The sequence below is a fragment of the Bufo gargarizans genome, chromosome 7 (assembly GCF_014858855.1).
Source record: "Bufo gargarizans isolate SCDJY-AF-19 chromosome 7, ASM1485885v1, whole genome shotgun sequence".
NCBI classification, from domain to species: domain Eukaryota; kingdom Metazoa; phylum Chordata; class Amphibia; order Anura; family Bufonidae; genus Bufo; species Bufo gargarizans.
Window position 1 is genome coordinate 17,895,860 of NC_058086.1, and position 22,220 is coordinate 17,918,079.

A 22,220-nucleotide genomic window follows, 5' to 3' on the forward strand; every position below is an offset into this window, starting at 1 on the left:
CACTAAACAGTAACCAGCATACTGCTTCTCCAGCAGAATATGGTTGTTATACCGGTAGTCAATGTCTGTTCCAAAAAAGAATTCAGACATTGAACATTGGCAACAGTGAAATATCAGAACACATCTAAGGCTATTTTGTCAGACTCACAGATGGCATTTAATAAAATGCTCAGTTTTGTATAGTCCTTGCCTGCATCTGATTCAGAGATTATATAATCGGCACTATCATATAGTTACACGAAGATGACAATAATAGATGATCTATTCTGCATTATTAGATGGGAAATATGTATTGTGTATTTAGTGGCGTAGCTCGTACTTACTAGGCCCCACAGCAAATTTTTGAATGGGCTAATCCCCTGGTCCCATTAATCCAGACCGGACAAAAAAAATACTCACCTCTCTTCTCCTCCTGCGGGCACCTCCGCTCTTCGTGCAGCACTGCATCTAGACACGAACTACACTGTGCCCTGATGACGCACAGCATCAGGTCATAGTGCTCTCCTATGTACACTACATCCCATCCTGAAGCTGTGCGCTGCCAGGACGTAATGCAGTGCAGGCGCTTGGAGAAGAAGACTAGGGAGTGGCGAGTAATACCAGTGCTAGGACTAGGGGCACCATACTCCACTCTCCCTGGGCCCTGAAAATAAATCAATTTGTCCTCCTCTTGGGCCCCTTACTGATTTTGGGCGCTGTAGCAGCCACTTCCCCTGTTTCCATGGTAGCTACGCCCCTGCGTGTATCTTAATCATGCCATGAGTAAGATCGTTCTGATCAAAACACGTTAGCTGTAACTTTTCCTGGAACTGTGGAGATGAAATTTTTATTATTTCTACAATAAAGAATCAAGGTTTTATTTTTCTTATGCTGGACACTTTTTTCGATGAAAGTACTACTAATGTAGAGGAACTATCAATGGTAACATTATGTCGGTGGTATAATTTCAAGTGTTATGGGGGTACAATAGCTGCTACCATGGCAGGAAGTATTTTCTGATTATGTGGTCATTGATATAAGTGGTACTATTAAATGAACATTATTTAGGCCGATATTATATGGATACTGTACGATTAGTAGTAAGTTGGCTCAAATGAATTGGCAAAACTAGGACTGCCAATTATACATTAGCAGTTATGTGCAGTTGGTTCATCACTGATACATGTTTTGCTCAGTAGGACATGGTCTGCCAAAATGACTGGCACTGTGGTATTGTCCAGGTAAAAGGATTGGGATGGCTGCTGGTAAAGAATACATTCATTAAATTGGTCAGAACTACTGGATAAATGATGTTATGTGTATGGCACAATTAAATTACTGTTATTACTGCGTCACTGATATGACTATGCTGATCTATTTGGTTTGCACTACTGCACCAACAGTCGGTAGTTGACAAAAATGGTTAGGACCAGTTATCAATTGCATGGATGCTAATTTAGGGCCCACACTAGTACCTGGCCTAAGACACAGTATTATGTTTTGTTTGTGGTAAGAAATTGCTTGGCTCTAATACACTTGTCAACAGTGAAACTGCAACCATAAGGAAAAGTAATGGGAATATGGAAATCACAGGATCGGTAGACATGTTAATGATATACCAATAAAAAAAAAAAAAAAAAATCAAATCTTCTTGATTTATTCAGTATTGAATATAAGCACCATGAGCAAAAATGTATGCTCTTACATGCCTTAGCAAGCTATCTGTCAGGTTATTAATGGTTTTCTGAGGAATGTTCTGCCACGCTGAATGCACTTCGGCATGCAAATCATCAAGATCAGCTGCTGGCAGCTCCCTTTGCAATTGCTGACTAATGACATCCCAGATGTGCTCGATGGGAGACAAGTCGGGAGATGCTGCAGGCCATGGAAGCACGATTAGGCCTCTCAGGCTGCTCACAGTAGCACGATAAACGTGCTTTCTAGAATTGTCCTTTTGAAAAACAGATCCTGGGACACTCTGGAGAAATGGTTGTACAACTGGTTCCATGACCCAATTAATGCTGAGCAGTTTGTAAACCTGAAATGAAGACTAGAGGGTTCTGGCTACCATACATTATGCCATCTCACACTGTAATCAGTGTCACAGGAGTAGAACCAGTGTGATATTCCCTTGTGAAGACCTCTTCATGGATTTGCCCACATGGTCTTCACACCAACCTCCGGCTATCATTCAAGGAGTTATCCAGGATCAGAAAAGCATGGCTGCTTTCTTTGGGAAACAGCACCACACATGTCCACCTGGCTTTTCTGATCCTGGACAGCCCCTTCAAGTCAGAGACAAAAGCAGGACTCATCGTTGAAGATGATGGACCTCCATTCCATCCTCCATTGCCCTCTTGCTGTGCCCCATGATAGTCTTTGAGAGCGATGGGAAGAGGTCTATGTAACACTTGTAGCTTGTACAAATATCATCTGATGGTTTGTAAAGACCCCGTTTGCCACCCGAAGCTTGGCATGTGAAGTCCAATTTCTACACACCATTCTTCTAATCAGACAATAAGCCTGCAGAGGTTCACTTCTGTGCACCTCTTGCTGTCATTCTAGTTCATCTTTGTTCTCCCAACCATCGGGACACACAACAGTGAACAGGGCTGACATCTCAGCGTAGACACATAGCGTTCTACCATAGTTAAAAACCAAAGTCCCTCAGTTCAAGAATTCTGTCCCTCTTAGTTTTGCGAAAAGTGGCGACAAACAGGAGACATCACACAATCATCCCACATTTATTTTTGAGGTTTCATGTGGCTAAAAAAACTCTGCCTTCAATCAGTTTTTATGCCCCTCTCACATACCACAGATTGGAGCTAGGTGCTTGAAAATGTGATCATTTGCAGATCTTAGTGATACCTGCTACTGCCTCAATTTGCATAACCTTAAGGCTTAGGCCCCTTTCACACGGGCGAGTATTCCGCGCGGATGCGATGCGTGAGTTGCACCCGCACCTGAATACCGACCCATTCATTTCTATGGGGCTGTTCACATGAGCGGTGATTTTCACGCATCACTTGTGCGTTGCGTGAAAATCGCAGCATGCTCTATATTCTGCGTTTTTCACGTAACGCAGGCCCCATAGAAAGAATAGGGTTGCGTGAAAATCGCAAGCATCCGCAAGCAAGTGCGGATGCGGTGCGATTTTCACACACGGTTGCTAGGAGATGATCGGGATGGAGACCCAATCATTATTATTTTCCCTTATAACATGGTTATAAGGGAAAATAATAGCATTCTGAATACAGAATGCATAGTAAAATAGCGCTGGAGGGGTTAAAAATATATATATATATATCTAACTCACCTTAATCCACTTGATCGCGAAGCCCGACATCTCCTTCTGTCTTCATCTTAGCTCTGTGCAGCAACAGGACCTATGGTGACGTCACTCCGGTCATCACATGATCCATCACCATGGTAAAAGATCATGTGACGGACCATGTGATGACCGGAGTGACGTCACCACAGGTCCTGTTGCTACACAGAGCTAAGATGAAGACAGAAGGAGATGCCGGCTGCGTGATCAAGTGGATTAAGGTGAGTTAATTTTTTTTTTTTTTTTTTAACCACTCTAGCGCTATTTTACTATGCATTCTGTATTCAGAATGCTATTATTTTCCCTTATAACCATGTTATAAGGGAAAATAATACAATCTACAGAACACCGATCCCAAGCCTGAACTTCTGTGAAGAAGTTCGGGTTTGGGTACCAAACATGCGCGATTTTTCTCACGCGAGTGCAAAACGCATTACAATGTTTTGCATTTGCACGGAAAAATCGTGCGTGTTCCCGCAACGCACCAGCACATTTTCCCGCAACGCCCGTGTGAAAGAGGCCTTATGCTTCTTGGTGTTGCAATTTCAATGTTGAGGAGTATATTAAACACATTGAAATGTTGCAGTCTGCATATATTTGAATAATGTATGAAAGTCAATAATATAAAATGCATTATATTTTCTGGCGGGTAAAAAAAACTAGGAAAACACTTGTGAATTTTTTACATACTAGATTAAAAATGAACTTTAGGCCCCTTTCACATGAGCGAGTTTTCCGTGCGGGTGCAATGTGTGACGTGAACCCATAGCAGCCACACTGTATCCTGACCCATTCTTTTTAATGGGTCTGTGTACTTGAGTGGGTTTTTTTCACGCATCAGTTCTGCTTTGCGTGAAAAACGCTGCATTTTCTATATTCAGCGTTTTTCATGCAGCCCTGGCCCCATAGTAGTGAATAGGCTTCAGTGAAAAACGCATTGCATCCAGAAGCAAGTGTGGATGCAATGCGTTTTTCACTGATGGTTTCTAGGAGATGTTGTAAACCTTCATTTTTTTTACCACGCGTGTAAAAAACCCCCATCAAAAACGCATTTCACTTGCGTGGAAAAAAAACTGAACAACTGAACGTTATCGCAGACAAAACTGACTGAACTTGCTGGCAAAATGGTGCAAGTTTCACTGAACGTACCCTGAACGAATCCGGACTTAATCCGTCACGCTCGTGTGAAAGAGGCCTTAAACTTAGTCTTAGGCCTTTTTCACACGAACGATAAGGATTGTATCAGAGTGCGTTCAGGGAAACCCGCACCATTTTGCAAGCAATTTTTTTTTTCCACTGAAGCCCCATTCACTTATATGGGGCCAAGGCTGCGTGAAAAACGCAGAATATCGAACATGCTGCGTTTTTCATGCAACGCAGAACTGATGCGTGAAAAAACACACTCATGTACATAGAATCATTGAAATGAATGGGTCAGGATTCAGTGCGGGTGCTATGTGTTCACGTCACACATTGTCCCCGCGCGGAAAACTCGCTCGTGTGAAAGAGGCCTTAGGCCTTACAATGTTTTGCCCCCTCGCGGAAAAAACGCGAACATGGAACGCAATCGCAGTGAAAACTGACTTGTTTTAGTGTCAAAATCGCACCATTTTCCCTGGACGCATCTTGAACGCATCCGGCCCCAATCCGCAACGCCCGTGTGAAAGGGGCCTTAGGGGGAGATTTTTCATGAAATGCACGTTTTAAACATAAAATAAAATATTGATGACCTATCCTCAAATTAGTCATTGATATTAGATCCATCGGGGTCTAACTTCTACCACTACTGATCAGCTGTTTAAAGAGGCCATGGCCTCTCCCTAGGCCAGTGACATCATGTTCATTGGTCAAGAGGCCTATGTGCAGCTCAGTTCAATTCTAGTGAATGGGCATGAGCTGCACGGCCACTATAAAATATACAGCGCTGTGCTTGGTATGCTGCCAGGAGGCTTTAGCGCAAAGGTCTCAAAAATTTTGAGTATCAATGGCATGTGCTGAAGTCTGCAGAACAAAGGGATTTAAAAATCCCCACCCCCCAGTCTTCAGCTGCTTCCTTCCCACTGTACCTGATACCATGACGCTGCCATTAACGCATGCATTTAGCACTTTGATAAAGTGTTACACGTGCACACTCGATGACATATTTCAGCACAAAGCAGCCAGTTAAATATATTTGTGCATAATGAAACATTTTATCAGTCACAGTGTGTAGTGTGTCAGTGCGTAGTGTCAGTGTGTAGTGTGTCAGTGCGTAGTGTGTCAGTGCGTAGTGTGTCAGTGCGTCGTGTGTCAGTGTGTAGTGTGTCAGTGCGTCGTGTGTCAGTGCGTAGTGTGTCAGTGCGTCGTGTGTCAGTGCGTCGTGTGTCAGTGCGTCGTGTGTCAGTGCGTCGTGTGTCAGTGCGTAGTGTGTCAGTGCGTTGTGTGTCAGTGCGTAGTGTGTCAGTGCGTAGTGTGTCAGTGCGTAGTGTGTCAGTGCTTTGTGTGTCAGTGCGTAGTGTGTCAGTGCGTCGTGTGTCAGTGTGTCGTGTGTCAGTGCGTAGTGTGTAGTGCGTAGTGTGTCAGTGCGTAGTGTCAGTGTGTAGTGTGTCAGTGCGTAGTGTGTCAGTGCGTAGTGTGTCAGTGCGTCGTGTGTCAGTGTGTAGTGTGTCAGTGCGTCGTGTGTCAGTGCGTAGTGTGTCAGTGCGTCGTGTGTCAGTGCGTCGTGTGTCAGTGCGTCGTGTGTCAGTGCGTAGTGTGTCAGTGCGTTGTGTGTCAGTGCGTAGTGTGTCAGTGCGTAGTGTGTCAGTGCGTAGTGTGTCAGTGCTTAGTGTGTCAGTGCGTAGTGTGTCAGTGCGTCGTGTGTCAGTGTGTCGTGTGTCAGTGCGTAGTGTGTAGTGTGTAGTGTGTCAGTGCGTCGTGTGTCAGTGCGTCAGTGCGTAGTGTGTCAGTGCGTCGTGTGTCAGTGCGTCGTGCGTCGTGTGTCAGTGCGTCGTGTGTCGTGTGTCAGTGCGTCAGTGCGTAGTGTGTCAGTGCGTCGTGTGTCAGTGTGTCGTGTGTCATTGCGTAGTGTGTAGTGTGTCAGTGCATCGTGTGTCAGTGCGTCAGTGCGTAGTGTGTCAGTGCGTCGTGTGTCAGTGTGTAGTGTGTCAGTGCGTAGTGTGTCAGTGCGTAGTGTGTCAGTGCGTAGTGTGTCAGTGCTTAGTGTGTCAGTGCGTAGTGTGTAGTGTGTCAGTGCGTAGTGTGTAGTGTGTCAGTGCGTCGTGTGTCAGTGCGTCGTGTGTCAGTGCTTAGTGTGTCAGTGCGTAGTGTGTCAGTGCGTAGTGTGTCAGTGCGTCGTGTGTCAGTGTGTCGTGTGTCAGTGCGTAGTGTGTAGTGTGTAGTGTGTCAGTGCGTCGTGTGTCAGTGCGTCAGTGCGTAGTGTGTCAGTGCGTCGTGTGTCAGTGCGTCGTGTGTCAGTGCGTTGTGTGTCAGTGTGTCGTGTGTCAATGCGTAGTGTGTCAGTGCGTCGTGTGTCAGTGCGTCGTGTGTCAGTGCGTCAGTGCGTAGTGTGTCAGTGCGTCGTGTGTCAGTGCGTCGTGTGTCAGTGCGTCGTGTGTCAGTGCGTCGTGTGTCAGTGTGTCAGTGTGTAGTGCGTAGTGTGTCAGTGCGTAGTGTGTCAGTGCATAGTGTGTCAGTGCGTAGTGTGTCAGTGTGTAGTGTGTAGTGTGTCAGTGCGTAGTGTGTCAGTGTGTAGTGTGTCAGTGCGTAGTGTGTCAGTGTGTAGTGTGTCAGTGCGTAGTGTGTCAGTGCGTAGTGTGTCAGTGCGTAGTGTGTCAGTGTGTCAGTGCGTAGTGTGTCAGTGTGTAGTGTGTTGTGTGTTAGTGTGTCAGTGTGTAGTGTGTTGTGTGTTAGTGTGTCAGTGCGTAGTGTGTCAGTGCGTAGTGTGTCAGTGTGTAGTGTGTCAGTGCGTAGTGTGTCAGTGCGTAGTGTGTCAGTGCGTAGTGTGTCAGTGTGTCAGTGCGTAGTGTGTCAGTGTGTAGTGTGTTGTGTGTTAGTGTGTCAGTGTGTAGTGTGTCAGTGTGTAGTGTGTCAGTGCGTAGTGTGTCAGTGTGTTAGTGTGTCAGTGTGTTAGTGTGTCAGTGTGTAGTGTGTCAGTGTGTAGTGTGTAGTGTGTCAGTGCGTCGTGTGTCAGTGTGTCAGTGTGTCAGTGTGTTAGTGTGTCAGTGCGTAGTGTGTCAGTGTGTCAGTGCGTAGTGTGTCAGTGTGTAGTGTGATGTGTGTTAGTGTGTCAGTGCGTAGTGTGTCAGTGTGTAGTGTGTCAGTGCGTAGTGTGTCAGTGCGTAGTGTGTCAGTGTGTTAGTGTGTCAGTGCGTAGTGTGTCAGTGTGTAGTGTGTTGTGTGTTAGTGTGTCAGTGCGTAGTGTGTCAGTGCGTAGTGTGTCAGTGCGTAGTGTGTCAGTGTGTAGTGTGTTGTGTGTTAGTGTGTCAGTGCGTAGTGTGTCAGTGCGTAGTGTGTCGGTGCGTAGCGTGTCGGTGCGTAGCGTGTCGGTGCGTAGTGTGTCAGTGCGTAGTGTGTCAGTGTGTAGTGTGTCAGTGTGTAGTGTGGCAGTGCGTAGTGTGTCAGTGCGTAGTGTGTAGTGTGTCAGTGCGTAGTGTGTCAGTGCGTAGTGTGTCAGTGCGTAGTGTGTCAGTGTGTAGTGTGTAGTGTGTCAGTGTGTAGTGTGTCAGTGCGTAGTGTGTCAGTGCGTAGTGTGTCAGTGTGTAGTGTGTCAGTGTGTAGTGTGTAGTGTGTCAGTGTGTAGTGTGTCAGTGCGTAGTGTGTCAGTGCGTAGTGTGTCAGTGTGTAGTGTGTCAGTGCGTAGTGTGTCAGTGCGTAGTGTGTCAGTGCGTAGTGTGTAGTGTGTCAGTGTGTAGTGTGTCAGTGCGTAGTGTGTCAGTGCGTAGTGTGTCAGTGCGTAGTGTGTCAGTGCGTAGTGTGTCAGTGCGTCGTGTGTCAGTGCGTAGTGTGTCAGTGCGTCGTGTGTCAGTGCGTCGTGTGTCAGTGCGTAGTGTGTCAGTGCGTAGTGTGTCAGTGCGTCGTGTGTCAGTGCGTAGTGTGTCAGTGCGTAGTGTGTCAGTGCGTAGTGTGTCAGTGTGTAGTGTGTCAGTGCGTAGTGTGTCAGTGCGTAGTGTGTAGTGTGTCAGTGTGTAGTGTGTCAGTGCGTAGTGTGTCAGTGCGTAGTGTGTCAGTGCGTAGTGTGTCAGTGTGTAGTGTGTCAGTGTGTAGTGTGTCAGTGCGTAGTGTGTCAGTGCGTCGTGTGTCAGTGCGTAGTGTGTCAGTGCGTAGTGTGTCAGTGTGTAGTGTGTCAGTGCGTAGTGTGTCAGTGCGTAGTGTGTCAGTGCGTAGTGTGTAGTGTGTCAGTGTGTAGTGTGTCAGTGCGTAGTGTGTCAGTGTGTAGTGTGTCAGTGCGTAGTGTGTCAGTGTGTAGTGTGTCAGTGTGTAGTGTGTCAGTGCGTAGTGTGTCAGTGCGTAGTGTGTCAGTGCGTAGTGTGTCAGTGTGTAGTGTGTCAGTGCGTAGTGTGTCAGTGCGTAGTGTGTCAGTGTGTAGTGTGTCAGTGCGTAGTGTGTCAGTGCGTAGTGTGTCAGTGCGTAGTGTGTAGTGTGTCAGTGTGTAGTGTGTCAGTGCGTAGTGTGTCAGTGCGTAGTGTGTCAGTGCGTAGTGTGTCAGTGTGTAGTGTGTCAGTGCGTAGTGTGTCAGTGCGTAGTGTGTAGTGTGTCAGTGTGTAGTGTGTCAGTGTGTAGTGTGTCAGTGTGTAGTGTGTCAGTGCGTCGTGTGTCAGTGTGTAGTGTGTCAGTGCGTAGTGTGTCAGTGTGTAGTGTGTCAGTGCGTAGTGTGTCAGTGTGTAGTGTGTCAGTGCGTAGTGTGTCAGTGCGTAGTGTGTCAGTGCGTAGTGTGTAGTGTGTCAGTGTGTAGTGTGTCAGTGCGTAGTGTGTCAGTGTGTAGTGTGTCAGTGCGTAGTGTGTCAGTGTGTAGTGTGTCAGTGCGTAGTGTGTCAGTGCGTAGTGTGTCAGTGCGTAGTGTGTAGTGTGTCAGTGTGTAGTGTGTCAGTGTGTAGTGTGTCAGTGCGTAGTGTGTCAGTGCGCAGTTTGCAAAGTAATTTTTGGTCATATTCTTTGAGCTGGTGTCTGTAGCAAGAGTCACTGCGATTTACTGACTGTAGAGAAGCCATGTCCACTACCAAGTTATCTTCTAACTGCATTTTCTGGACAAGTTTTGAATCTAAGAAAACATCTGTAAGGGTACTTTCACACTTGCGTTAGAGGATTCGGAATCCGTATGCAAACGGTTAGCATTTCTTTCCGGATCCGTCTGAGAAATGCATTAAAATACCGGATCCGTCTCTCCGGTGTCATCCGAAAAAAGGATCCGGTATTTATTTTTTTCACATTTTTAAAGGTCTGCGCATGCGCAGCGCCGGAAACCGGATCTGATTTTCCAGAACACTTGGCACCGGATCCGGCATTAATACCATTCAATGGAAACTAATGCCAGATCTGTCATTCCGGCAAGTGTTCCGGAATTTTGGCCGGAGAAAATACTGCAGCATGCTGTGGAATTTTCTCCGGCCAAATACCGTAAGAGGGACTGAACTGAAGACATCCTGATGCATACTTGAAGGGGCTGGCCAATTTGAGGCTACTTTTGACTAATGTGTATATAAGATGACCATATGTGACTTACTAATATAGCCAATACTGATTTTCTGTGCTGTTTCGTATATTTCATAAGCCATGTCCCCTCGTTAGGCAAATCTTCTGTGAAGTCCACACAGGAGATCTGTCCATAAGATGGCGGCTGATGGAGGGTCATGTGACCAGGCAAAAATAACTTGAGACACATCAGTCAGCCTTCTCAACTCAAATACACCACATCTGCCATCTGCGCTTGCCCTGTTGGGAGTTTAGTACAGGTATAGTGTATTTGAGTGGAGGAGACTGAAGCAGCCATTTTATGGACAGGACCTCTATGTGGACAGCACAAAAGACTTGTCCAACCAGAGAAAATACTTTATGAAATATAGAAAATGGTGCAGAATAGCAACAGAAACTACAAGGTGGGCCATTTATATGGATACACCTTAATAAAATGGAAATGGTTGGTGATATTAACTTCCTGTTTGTGGCACATTAGTATATGTGAGGGGGGAAACTTTTCAAGATGGGTAGTGACCATGGCGGCCATTTTGAAGTCAGACATTTGGAATCCAACTTTAGTTTTTTCAATAGGAAGAGGGTCATGTGACACATCAAACTTATTGGAAATTTCAAAACAAAAGTTGGATTCAAAATGTCCGACTTCAAAATGGCCGCCATGGTCACCACCCATCTTGAAAAGTTTCCCCCCTCACATATACTAATGTGCCACAAACAGGAAGTTAATATCACCAACCATTTCCATTTTATTAAGGTGCATCCATATAAATGGCCCACCCTGTATATTAGTTAGTGCTATATTGTCATCTTACAAACACTTTGGTTAGCATTTGCCAGAAAGTGGCCAACCCCTTTCGGCCTCATGCACACGACGGTATTTTTTTGCGGTCCGCAAAAAGGGGTTCCGTTGTTCCATGATCCGTGTCCGTTTTTGTTTCTGTGTGTCTTCCTTTTTTTTTGGAGGATCTCCAAACATGAAGGAAAGTAAAAAAAAATCTAAGTTTAGTTTGCCATGCAAATGATAGGAAAAAAAACGGACGCAGACGACAATCTTGTGTGCATCCGTGTTTTTTCACGGACCCATTGACTTGAATGGTGGGAACCGTTGTCCGTGAAAAAAATAGGACAGGTCTTATTTTTTTCACGGAACACAGATCACAGACGCGGATGACAAACGGTGCATTAGCCGAGTTTTTCACGGACCTATTAAAAGTCAATGGGTCCGCAGAAAATCACCGAAAATGGAACAACGGACACAACAACGGTCGTGTGCATGAGCCTAAGGCCTCATGCACACGACCGTTGTGTGCATCCGTGGCCGTTGTGCCGTTTTCCGTTTTTTTTCGCGGACCCATTGACTTTCAATGGGTCCGTGGAAAAATCGGAAAATGCACCGTTTTGCAGCCGAGGCCGTGATCCGTGTATCCTGTCCGTCAAAAAAATATGACCTGTCCTATTATTTTGACGGACAACGGTTCACGGACCCATTCAAGTCAATGGGTCCGTGAAAGAACACGGATGCACACAAGATTGGCATCCGTGTCCGTGATCCGTGGCCGTAGGTTGCTTTCATACAGACGGATCCGAAGATCCGTCTGCATAAAAGCTTTTTCTGATCTAAGTTTTCACTTCGTGAAAACTCATTTCCGACAGTATATTCTAACACAGAAGCGTTCCCATGGTGATGGGGACGCTTCTAGTTAGAATACACTGCAAACTTTGTACAAGACTGCCCCCTGCTGCCTGGCAGCACCCGATCTCTTACAGAGGGATATGATAGCACAATTAACCCCTTCAGGTGCGGCACCTAAAGGGGTTAATTGTACTATCATATTCCCCTGTAGGAGATCAGGGCTGCCCGGCAGCAGGGGGCAGACCCCCCACTCCCCCCCCCTCCCCAGTTTGAATATCGTTGGTGGCACAGTGTGCGCCCACCATCCCCCCCCCCCTTCCTCCCTCTATAGTTAAAAATCGTTGGTGGCACAGTGTGCGCCCACCATCCCCCCCCCCTTCCTCCCTCTATAGTTAAAAATCGTTGGTGGCACAGTGTGCGCCCACCATCGCCCCCCCCCCCCTTCCTCCCTCTATAGTTAAAAATCGTTGGTGGCACAGTGTGCGCCCACCATCGGCCCCCCCTCTCCCTATAGTAGTAACAACCATTGGTGGCAGTGTGCGGCCTCCCATTCCCCCCCCCCCCGCCCCACCACAGTAGAAGATTCATACTTACCTGCTTGCTGCTGCGATGTCTGTGACCGGCCGGGAGCTCCTCCTACTGGTAAGTGACAGTTCTTTAGCAATGCGCCGCACAGACCTTTCACTTACCAGTAGGTGGAGCTCCCGGCCGGTCACAGACATCGCAGCAGCAAGCAGGTAAGTATGAATCTTCTACAATTGTACTATTGCTAAGTAACCATGGCAACCAGGGATGCAGTAGCTTCCTGGTTGCCATGGTTACCGATCGGAGCCCCAGCGATTAAACTGGGACTCCGATCGGAACTCCGCTGCCACCAATGATGGGGGGGGGGATGGGAGGCCGCACACTGCCACCAATGGTTGTTACTACTATAGGGAGAGGGGGGGCCGATTGTGCTGTGCCACCAACGATTTTTAACTATACAGGGAGGAAGGGGGGGGCGATGGTGGGCGCACACTGTGCCACCAACGATTTTTAACTATAGAGGGAGGAAGGGGGGGGCCCGATGGTGGGCGCACACTGTGCCACCAACGATATTCAAACTGGGGAGGGGGGGGGGCTGCCCCCTGCTGCCTGGCAGCCCTGATCTCTTACAGTGCGGCACCTGAGGAGTTAATTGTGCTGATCACGGCCCCCTGTAAGGGCCGCTTCACACGAGCGGATGCCTTGCGTGGCATCCGCTCCGTGACAGAGTGCCAAGACCCGCTGCAGACTGCAGAGGCACGGGGCAGTAACATGACTGTTAATGCTCCGTGCCTCTCTGTGATCTCTTTACTACGAAATCACAGTTGTCACTGTGATTTCGTAGTAAAGAGATCACAGAGAGGCACGGAGCATTAACAGTCATGTTACTGCCCCGTGCCTCTGCAGTCTGCAGCGGGTCTTGGCACTCTGTCACGGAGCGGATGCCACGCAAGGCATCCGCTCGTGTGAAGCGGCCCTAAGAGATCGGGTGCTGCCAGGCAGCAGGGGGCAGTCATGTACACAGTTTTTCAGTGTATTCTAACCTGAAGCGTCCCCATCACCATGGGAACGCCTCTGTGTTAGAATATACTGTCGGAAATGAGTTTCACGATGTAGCTCATATCCGACAGTATATTCTAACATAGAGGAGTTCCCATGGTGATGGGGACGCTTCAAGTTATGTTCGGGTGTCCGCCTGGCCGTGCGGAGGCAAGCGGATCCGTCCAGACTTATAATGTAAGTCAATGGGGACGGATCCGTTTGAAGATGACACACTGTGGCTCAATTTTCAAACGGATCCGTCCCCCATTGACTTTCAATGTAAAGTCTGGACGGATCCGTCTGAGGCTATTTTCACACTTTAGAAATGTTTTAACAATATAATGCAGACGGATCCGCTCTGAACGGAGCCACCGTCTGCATTATGAACACAAGTGTGAAAGTAAAGGGACTCCTGACTTTACATTGAAAGTCAATGAGGACGGATCCGTTTGCAATTGCACCATATTGTGTCAACGTCAAACGGATCCGTCCCCATTGACTTGCATTGTAATTCAGGACGGATCCGTTTGGCTCCGCACGGCCAGGCGGACGCCAAAACGACTTTTTTTTCATGTCCGTGGATCCTCCAAAAATCAAGGAAGACCCACGGACGAAAAAACGGTCACGTATCACGGACCCACGGACCCCGTTTTTGTGGGCCGTGAAAAAAAACTGTTGTGTGCATGAGGCCTAAATGAAATGTTTTCCATTCAGAATGCATTAGGATAAAACTGAAGCGTTTTTTCTGGTATTGAGCCCCTGTGGAGAACTCAATACCGGAAAACTTTAACGCTAGTGTGAAAGTACCCTAAATCAAGTTTTTCTAAACATATTTCTTTATTTTGATCCTGTTTAATTTTACATCCATATAAGAAATGCTGAAATATTCCAGTGTGCACACAATCGACACTGGAGCATACGCTTTCGGCTGACACTTTCTGTTTTAGGGCTCTTTCACACTTGCGTTGTCCGGATCCGTCGCGTACTTCATGTGCCGGAATTACACGCCGGATCCGGAAAAACACAAGTGAACTGAAAGCATTTGAAGACGGATCCGTCTTCAAAATGCTTTCAGTGTTACTATGGCAGCCAGGACGCTATTAAAGTCCTGGTTGCCATAGTAGTAGTGGGGAGCGGCATACTTACAGTCCGTGCGGCCCCCGGGGCGCTCCAGAATGACGTCAGAGCGCCCCATGATATGCGATCACGTCATCCATGCGTGTGGGGCGCCCTGACGTCACTCTGGAGCGCCCCGGGAGCCGCACGGATGGTAAGTATACTGCTCCCCCGCTCCCCACTACACTTTACCATGGCTGCCAGGACTTTAGCGTCCCGGCAGCCATGGTAACCATTCAGAAAAAGCTAAACGTCGGATCCGACAATGCGCCGAAACGACGTTTAGCTTAAGGCCGGATCCGGATTAATGCCTTTCAATGGGCATTAATTCCGGATCCGGCCTTGCGGCAAGTGTTCAGAATTTTTGGCCGGAGCAAAAAGCGCAGCATGCTGTGGTATTTTCTCCAGCCTAAAAAACGTTCCGGTCTGGAACTGAAGACATCCTGATGCATCCTGAACGGATTTCTCTCCATTCAGAATGCATTAGGATAAAACTGATCAGGATTCTTCCGGCATAGAGCCCCGACGACGGAACTCTATGCCGGAAGACCATAACGCAGGTGTGAAAGAGCCCTAAGCAGGTCTCTTTTCTGTTTTGCTGAACAGATCAGGACACACCTGCAAAGTCATCTCATTATTATTCTAAGAGGCAGTGAGATTTGATGACAGCTGCTTTGCAACAGTATACACACAGAAAAGGTTCTGTGTGCATCTCCTCAGCTACTTATTTGTCTCTAGGAGAAGGGCTGTATATTTCTTCCTAAAGAGTATTGAAACGTGTCTGAGTATTAACTCTATTTATTGCAGCTGCCATAAAACATGAACACTCTGCTGTGCTTTCTATGCAGCCAGTGATGGAAGGAAATGTGTGACTTCAATAGGGCTGCCCCAGGAAATTTGATACTTTTAAAGGGAACCTGTTATCCACTTTATGCTGCCCTCACTTAGGACAGAATAACGTTTTTATATATATTATTATAAGGTGGTTTCCGGAAACCTACTGCACACTTCTGGCCGCATGTTCTGGAGAAGAGTCAGGTGCTTCCAGAGAAGAGTCTGACTTATACATGAGCTGCCACTCACCCCAGCTTTTCCATACAAGAAAATAGTCAATCAGCAGGGAGTGGAACCAGACTCTTCTCCTAAGCGGTGCCAGCATTAGGCCTCATGCACACGACTGTGCCGTTTTTTGTGGTCCGCAAACGGCGGATCCGCAAAAAACGGAAGGCACCAGTGTTGCCTTCCGCAATTTGCGGAACAGGCGCTGGCAATATAAATGCCTATTCTTGTCCGCAAATCGCATCTTTTGCGGCTCCATTAAAATTAATGGGTCCGCATCCGAGCCGCCAAAACAGCGGCTCGGATGCGGACCCAAACAACGGCCGTGTGCATGAGGCCTTATACAGTAAAGGCTGTAGTACACTGCCCGATTCTGCAGGCGATTGTCGAGAGGGAAGTGTTCCTTCCTGGCAATCGCCTGCTCGCTAGTGGAGAAGACCGCTGCTATTACATGCAGCGATCTCCTCCACAGCATAGGGAGGAGTGATTGTTATACCATCGCTCGTCCCCATACTGTCTAGTTATTTGCCGGCAGCAGATTGTGATTACACTGCGCGATCTGCTGCCAGCAAATCGTGATCTTTCAGCATGCTGAAAGATCACAACTGCCCCATGAACGAGCTCATTCATCAGGTAATCGAAGGCAGTATTAGATGATGATCTCTACCAAGCGTTACTATTCCAGTGTAATACAGGCTTAAGTTCTCAGACACAACTTTGCAACTGACAGTCTGCTGAAATCAGCCTGACTGTCACTGCTTTACACTGCTACACTAAATGACAGGTTCTTTCAAAAAAATTATATATATGACATATTCTCTTTCACTGCCAAGAATATATTGGGGTGAATATCAAGGTGACAGGTTTGAAGTCAGGGAACTCCATGAATTCCTAACGGCTGTGTTCTGTGTAGGGGAAGGAGTGCAGTCAGTGGAAGGTGCGAGAGCAGGAAGAACATTTGTGTCATGGCTTCTGTTAATGCCAGATCCTGCGCCGGATCCATTATACCACGGCTTCCAACTGTACCTAACAGACCCAACCTAATTACAACGTGTCCACTGTCATTGCAATCAAATGTAATGGAATTGGCGATAGACATTCAGAAAAGAGCCTTAATTATCTTTTTCCTTAATTGACATATTACATACAGTATACTTCTAGGAAGTATGTTTATCAAATGAACGTTGTAGGTTTTGACTACGTTGTTATATTGCTACCTCTACTGTAGAAACTTTAGTAGTAGACAATGTACTGAGTAGTCAATTACCCAAAAGTGCATACAGTATATAGAGGTGGACAAGGGTTCCTTAGGTCCACCCTCCAACTGAATTATAATTTTTGTTGTAATAATCAATAATATCTAACTTATAAGGACTGGAAGTTAGTAGCAAGTAGTTGCCTAATGCTGGATATAGCCTGGACCCATCCAGTACTGTGGTGGACGAGTAAAATCCCGGATATATAGAAGTAGAAAATAAGCTGCAGTATCTCCATGTAGTAAATATATTTCATACAGCTGAGTTACTTGTGCATGTGAACATCACTGTTCAAGAAGTTGCAGGTATATTTGTTGAGTAATTGATTTGCCAAGAAAATTCTGAGACAGTCTTTTGTTTTTCCTCAGGTAATTATAAGGGTGTCTGCAAACAGATTGACCACTTTCCAGAAGATGCAGACTATGAAGCAGACACTGCCGAATATTTCCTACGTAAGTCTTTACATCAGTGTTTGTCTGGCTGCCTTATCTTGTTAATTAGAAATGCTATTTGTATAACTGTAGTGTGAAAAGTAAAGTTTTAGTCTTCACGTCCCAGTTTCATACTGTTCCCCAATTTTAGGCATATTTTTTTTTTTTCACGCTACGACAACATTGGCATGACTGCTTACATGTATTCTGCACCAAAAAGGCATCGGATCACATTAGAGGGGAGCAAGAGAGTATTTCCATCCCTCTAATAGTATAATGGTGCGGAAAAGAAGGATCTCCGCTGACCACAAATAAGGCACTGTCAATGCGGCCAAATACAGCTACAGTATGTCTTCTTCTCTAACTAAGAAATGAAACCTTGTGTTTGCCTTTGCACTCTTTTTACTGCTCTAATACATACACAACGAAAAAAGAAGTCTTCATTAAAGATTTCCTTCTGTTTTCTGTCTATAGCTACGATGCAGACAAACCCTGTGTATACTGATCCTGCAGTCACATTCCTTTCCTTTTGTCTCCTATTAGTTTCAAACATACATTTATAGTATATTAGCAGGACGTAGAGGACAGATGGATGGAATTATGACTGAAGAATCAGACTACACAGGATTTTTTTTGTTGTCTGTTACCATGGAGATGCATAGGTCTGCAGGGCAGCTGAAGCCACAAAATGGTAAGAAATGTTTAATGAAGACCATGTGCAAAGTTGCTTCTTTTTTTTTTTTTTTTTTTTTTTTTAGTATAGATATAGTGGAGCCATAAAACATGCAGTTGAAAAGGTATTTGACAGGTCAGTAGAGTTATAATAGTGGGTAGTGTGTCTTGTCCTTTTGGCTAAAATCAAGTGTAGAAGCCCCCTCAGAATAATATACAGTTTCGTATTCTCCAATATTCTAGATTTTTTTTTCATCAGTAACCTCCCATCTTTCTTGTGGGCCAATAAGAAGGCTGCAATGTCTTTGTCTGAGCTTAGCAACGTCCCTAGCAACCAATAGGAAAGCTGCCTACCCCTTACTATATAAGAACCTCCCCAGCAGCCATTTTCTGTAGTTTTATCGAGTTCTGAGAGAGACATCAGTGTCATTGCTGTGCTCTGTGCTTTACTGGTTAATTACATTAGATAGTTAGTTAGATAGCTTATATATATATATATATATATATATATATATATATAATAGAGATAGTTAGTGTAGGTTATATCCTGATATAGTGTAGCTGTCCATACATACATGCTACAGAGATAGTGCTGTGATGTCACAAGTTCACAACAATACTTAGTGCACCAATCAGTAATATGTAGTCAGACCTGCTAAAATGTGAAGTTGCACTTATTGCGCAAAAATATGCGCATCATTAATTGCCGATTTGCGCAATCGCAAATATATCGGAGCACTCTATCTGCATATAAAGCTATTGTAATGTTCTGCCGTGCCAACCATTTTCTCCAGTCTCAGGTAACTTCTAGCAGCTTGAAAAATGTAGCAACAGTGACCCCCACCTGTATTGCGCGAGCAATACGCGCATATTACATTGCTGATTTCCGCAATCAAGAAAATAAACACAAATTTTCAAATTCACGAATATATGACGAATATTCGCAAAATATCATCACTGTAACTCATCACTAATTGTAATGACTAAAGAATAAAAAGTGTGTTTTTACCCTAGAGTGGGGAGCCAGAGCTGTGGGCTATAGATTTCTTATGTCAGCTACAACAGCCAATTTAATCATAAGCACTAGCCAATATACTTGGCAGCGCTTTATTTTATGCAAAAAGCTATTTCCATGGTAGCAGCGTTTAACTGAAATTAGCATAAGGGTAGGTTTAGGTTTTTCAACCAAAGCCAGAAGTGGATCCAGCAGGGAGATGTACAAGTCCTTCCTTTATCTTTCTGATTCCTTTTAAATCCATTTTTGGGCTTTGACTGAAGAAAAAGTAAAAGTCACACTGCGTTTGTTTTAATTCACAATGGTTTGCACACTAATTGTTTGCAATATAATATTGCTATTATTGTAAATTTCACAATTCCACTAAAAGTTAGGTTGCATAGACAGCCGGCAGATAGTGGGGAACTGTAATCTGTGCTACTCGATGTAACCTATTGGTTCATTCATTGTTTATGGGCATCCCCCCTACCGTTTTGATGTGATGACCCAGTTTCACTTTTTGGATATTTTACCAGCATTTTTTCCTGCTTCTTTTGTGATGTTTTCGGGTAATCGGCAGCAGTATTAGGCTACATGCACATGACCGTGCCATTTTTTGCGGTCTGCAAACCGTGGATCTGCAGAAAACGGAAGCCGCCCGTGTGCCTTCCGCAATTTGCGGAACGGAATGGGCGGCCCATTGTAGAAATGCCTATTCTTGTCTGCAAAACGGACAAGAATAGGACATGCTATTTATTTTTTTTGCGGGGCCACAGAACGGTGCAACGTGAAGTGCATGAGGCCTTACACTGCCAAATGATCGCTAATGAGAGTTCATATGAACACTTGTTAGCGATCATCTTAACAATAATCAGACTGTGTAATAGGGCCTTAAGACATCAGTTAGGAGCCTGGAAAACCTACTTGTAATAGAGCAGCAGCGCACATATTCACCTACCACTCCATTCAAACTCCTCCTTGCTGTGGTTCTGCAGTTGGTAGGCACAGGCGATTGGACCTATTTAGTGAATAATTAATAATTGTGGCTGGAATATCCCTAAACACATTAATACTCAAACCAAGTACTAATAGGAATTTATGTGTTAAAGAGTTTTGAAGTGTGAAATTAGCAAACATTTTGCCTTAATTTATTATTTTGAAAAATATACACAATTATTTTTTTGGACAGGAATATTTTTTAAAAAATATGCTTTAGGCCTCCTGCACACAACCGTTTTTTTTCCCATTCACTGGCCGTTTTTTGCGTTCCGTATACGGTCCGTATTAATTTCAATGGTTTCACACAAAAAATGGAATGTACTCCATATGCATTCCGTTTCCGTATTTCTGTTTTTCTGTTCCGTTTAAAGATAGAACATGTCCTATTATTGCCCGCAAATCACGTTCCGTGGCTCTATTCAAGTCAATGGGTCCGCAAAAAAAAACAGAACACATACGGAAATGCATTCGTATGTCTTCCGTTTCCGTTCCGTTTTTTGCGGAACCATCTATTGAAAATGTTATGCCCAGGGCAATTTTATCTATGTAATTACTGTATACTGTATATGCCATACGGAAAAACGGAACAGAAACGGAAACAAAAAACGGGACAACCGATCCGTAAAAAACGGACCGCAAAACACTGAAAAAGCCATACGGTCGTGTGCAAGAGGCCTTAACCTTCCCACTGCTTCCTTTTTTTCAATGAACTCTACTAAAAGGGTTGGCGCATCTTGCACTTTGGTGACATATTGCTAGTATATGCCACCAATGTCTGAAAGGTGCGGGTCCCACCTCTGGGACTCACATCTATCTCTAGAACAGGGCCCCTAAAGTGAACGAGGGTGCACTGCGCAAGTGAGGCCACCTTTCCATTCACCTCTATGGGAGCTCCTGAAATAGCCGCCAGAAATCCCATAGAAGTGTATGGAGAGTAGAGCTTGTGTGGTGCACCCTCATTCACTTTGGGGGCCATGTTCTAGAGATAGGTGCGGGTCCTATCTCTGGCGACATTCCACCAAAAAGTGCGATATGGGCCAACCCCTTTAAGCAAGGGTTAACTTACTAAAAATAAAAAATAAACAAAAGCCCACATGGCACACTTTTCTTTACATTTTTAGCACCCACGTCTAATGTTATGTTATCTGAACAGGGCCTGTATGAGCAGCTTGTATTTAATGAGCTGAGCTGTCCTAAGTATTCACATAAGTCACAATTAGAATATTACAACCACGATGAGATCCATCAGCAGCTGCAAGCTTGCTTGTTGATGTTTTCCACATAGAAGCAGTTTTTTCCCTGCATAGAGAAAAAACAAACTGGAAAATAAGACAAAACAGCACAAACGTTAATGAAGATGTATTATAGAGCCAATGTTAATCAAAGGCAGTGCTTCACTTTGGCTCATGGATACCCTGTATTATGCAAGAGCATAAACAGAGGCAGACCATGTGGTTGCTATGGAGACCATGGAGAGAGTAGAAGCACTGGTTGTTCCAGTCTCATTTGCTGGACTGCCCCCCCCCCCTCCAGAAGAACCCCCTCAGTTGGTACTCATCCTTGTGCAAGCCTGAGGAGCAGTGATGAATCCCTAAAGCTGCCCATACACATTTGATAGCTGTCAACCAAACCATCTTTTGGCCAACAGCTATCTTTCCCGAATCCCTCCCATCTTCCTCATATACATACACGGCCAAACATGTATGTGCATTCTATGGCAGCGGGTTATCTCCCAGGAGAACAAAGGGATTGGGCAAAAATATTCATTTTGCCCATTCCTTGTCTCCCATCTCATCATCTGTCGGTGAAGGGTTGGGAGCTCCCCACACAAATTAGTGTGTCGGCCAAACCTGTGGTTCTTGGTGGATTCAGCCGACAAAAAGACCATGATCAGTATTAGGCCCCTCAGGTCCTGCAATAGGAATAATACAAGGAATCAGATCCCTTTAATGCCATTTAAAGGGGGTTTCTGGGGGAGAAAATATGTTTTAAAAAAGGGCCAGAGGGGATTAAAAATAAAAAAGAAGTATTGCTCACCCTTACTGAATCCCCGCCATTGCCATTCCGATGCTGCTCCAGCTCAACATACAGGAGATGGTTGTAAATGGCCACTCAATGCTGGTCATTACCCGCAGTGCTGACCCATCCCTAGCCAGAGATCGGCTCAGCAGGCATTTTCATTGTGTGTCAAGCCAGAAAGTGGAGAGCAGAAGGGAATGAAGCAGCCTCAGAATGGCAGTGGGAGGGGTGAGTAATGCTTCTCATTCTATCCCCTTCTGGCCCTTTATAAAACAAATGTTCTTCCTCTCAAAACCCCTTTAAAGAGCATCTATCAGCATGATCAAAGCTGTTAAACCAGGCATGCTGCCTGGTAGGGTTGATCATGCTGATTAAAATGATACCTTTGTTATGTCTGTGGGTTGAACCATTGTCGAGATGCGTTTTTTGTAATATGCAAATTAGCTGGGCCAGCCAGAGCCCTTGGAGCACTGCTTTTGTAACATACCTCTTACCTGGGTACTCCTCCCTCCCCTTG

At 45.5% G+C, this 22,220-nt stretch overlaps 1 protein-coding gene across 1 annotated transcript in view; it reads left to right on the forward strand.

The window, feature by feature from the left end:
• Positions 1–22,220, forward strand: part of CACNG2 (calcium voltage-gated channel auxiliary subunit gamma 2) — a 116,338-nt gene that overhangs the window by 79,154 nt on the left and 14,964 nt on the right. Inside the window, exon 2 of the mRNA XM_044301928.1 lies at positions 16,957–17,040. Within this exon, the coding sequence (XP_044157863.1) occupies positions 16,957–17,040 (84 nt within the window). The remainder of the gene's footprint in view (positions 1–16,956; positions 17,041–22,220) is intronic.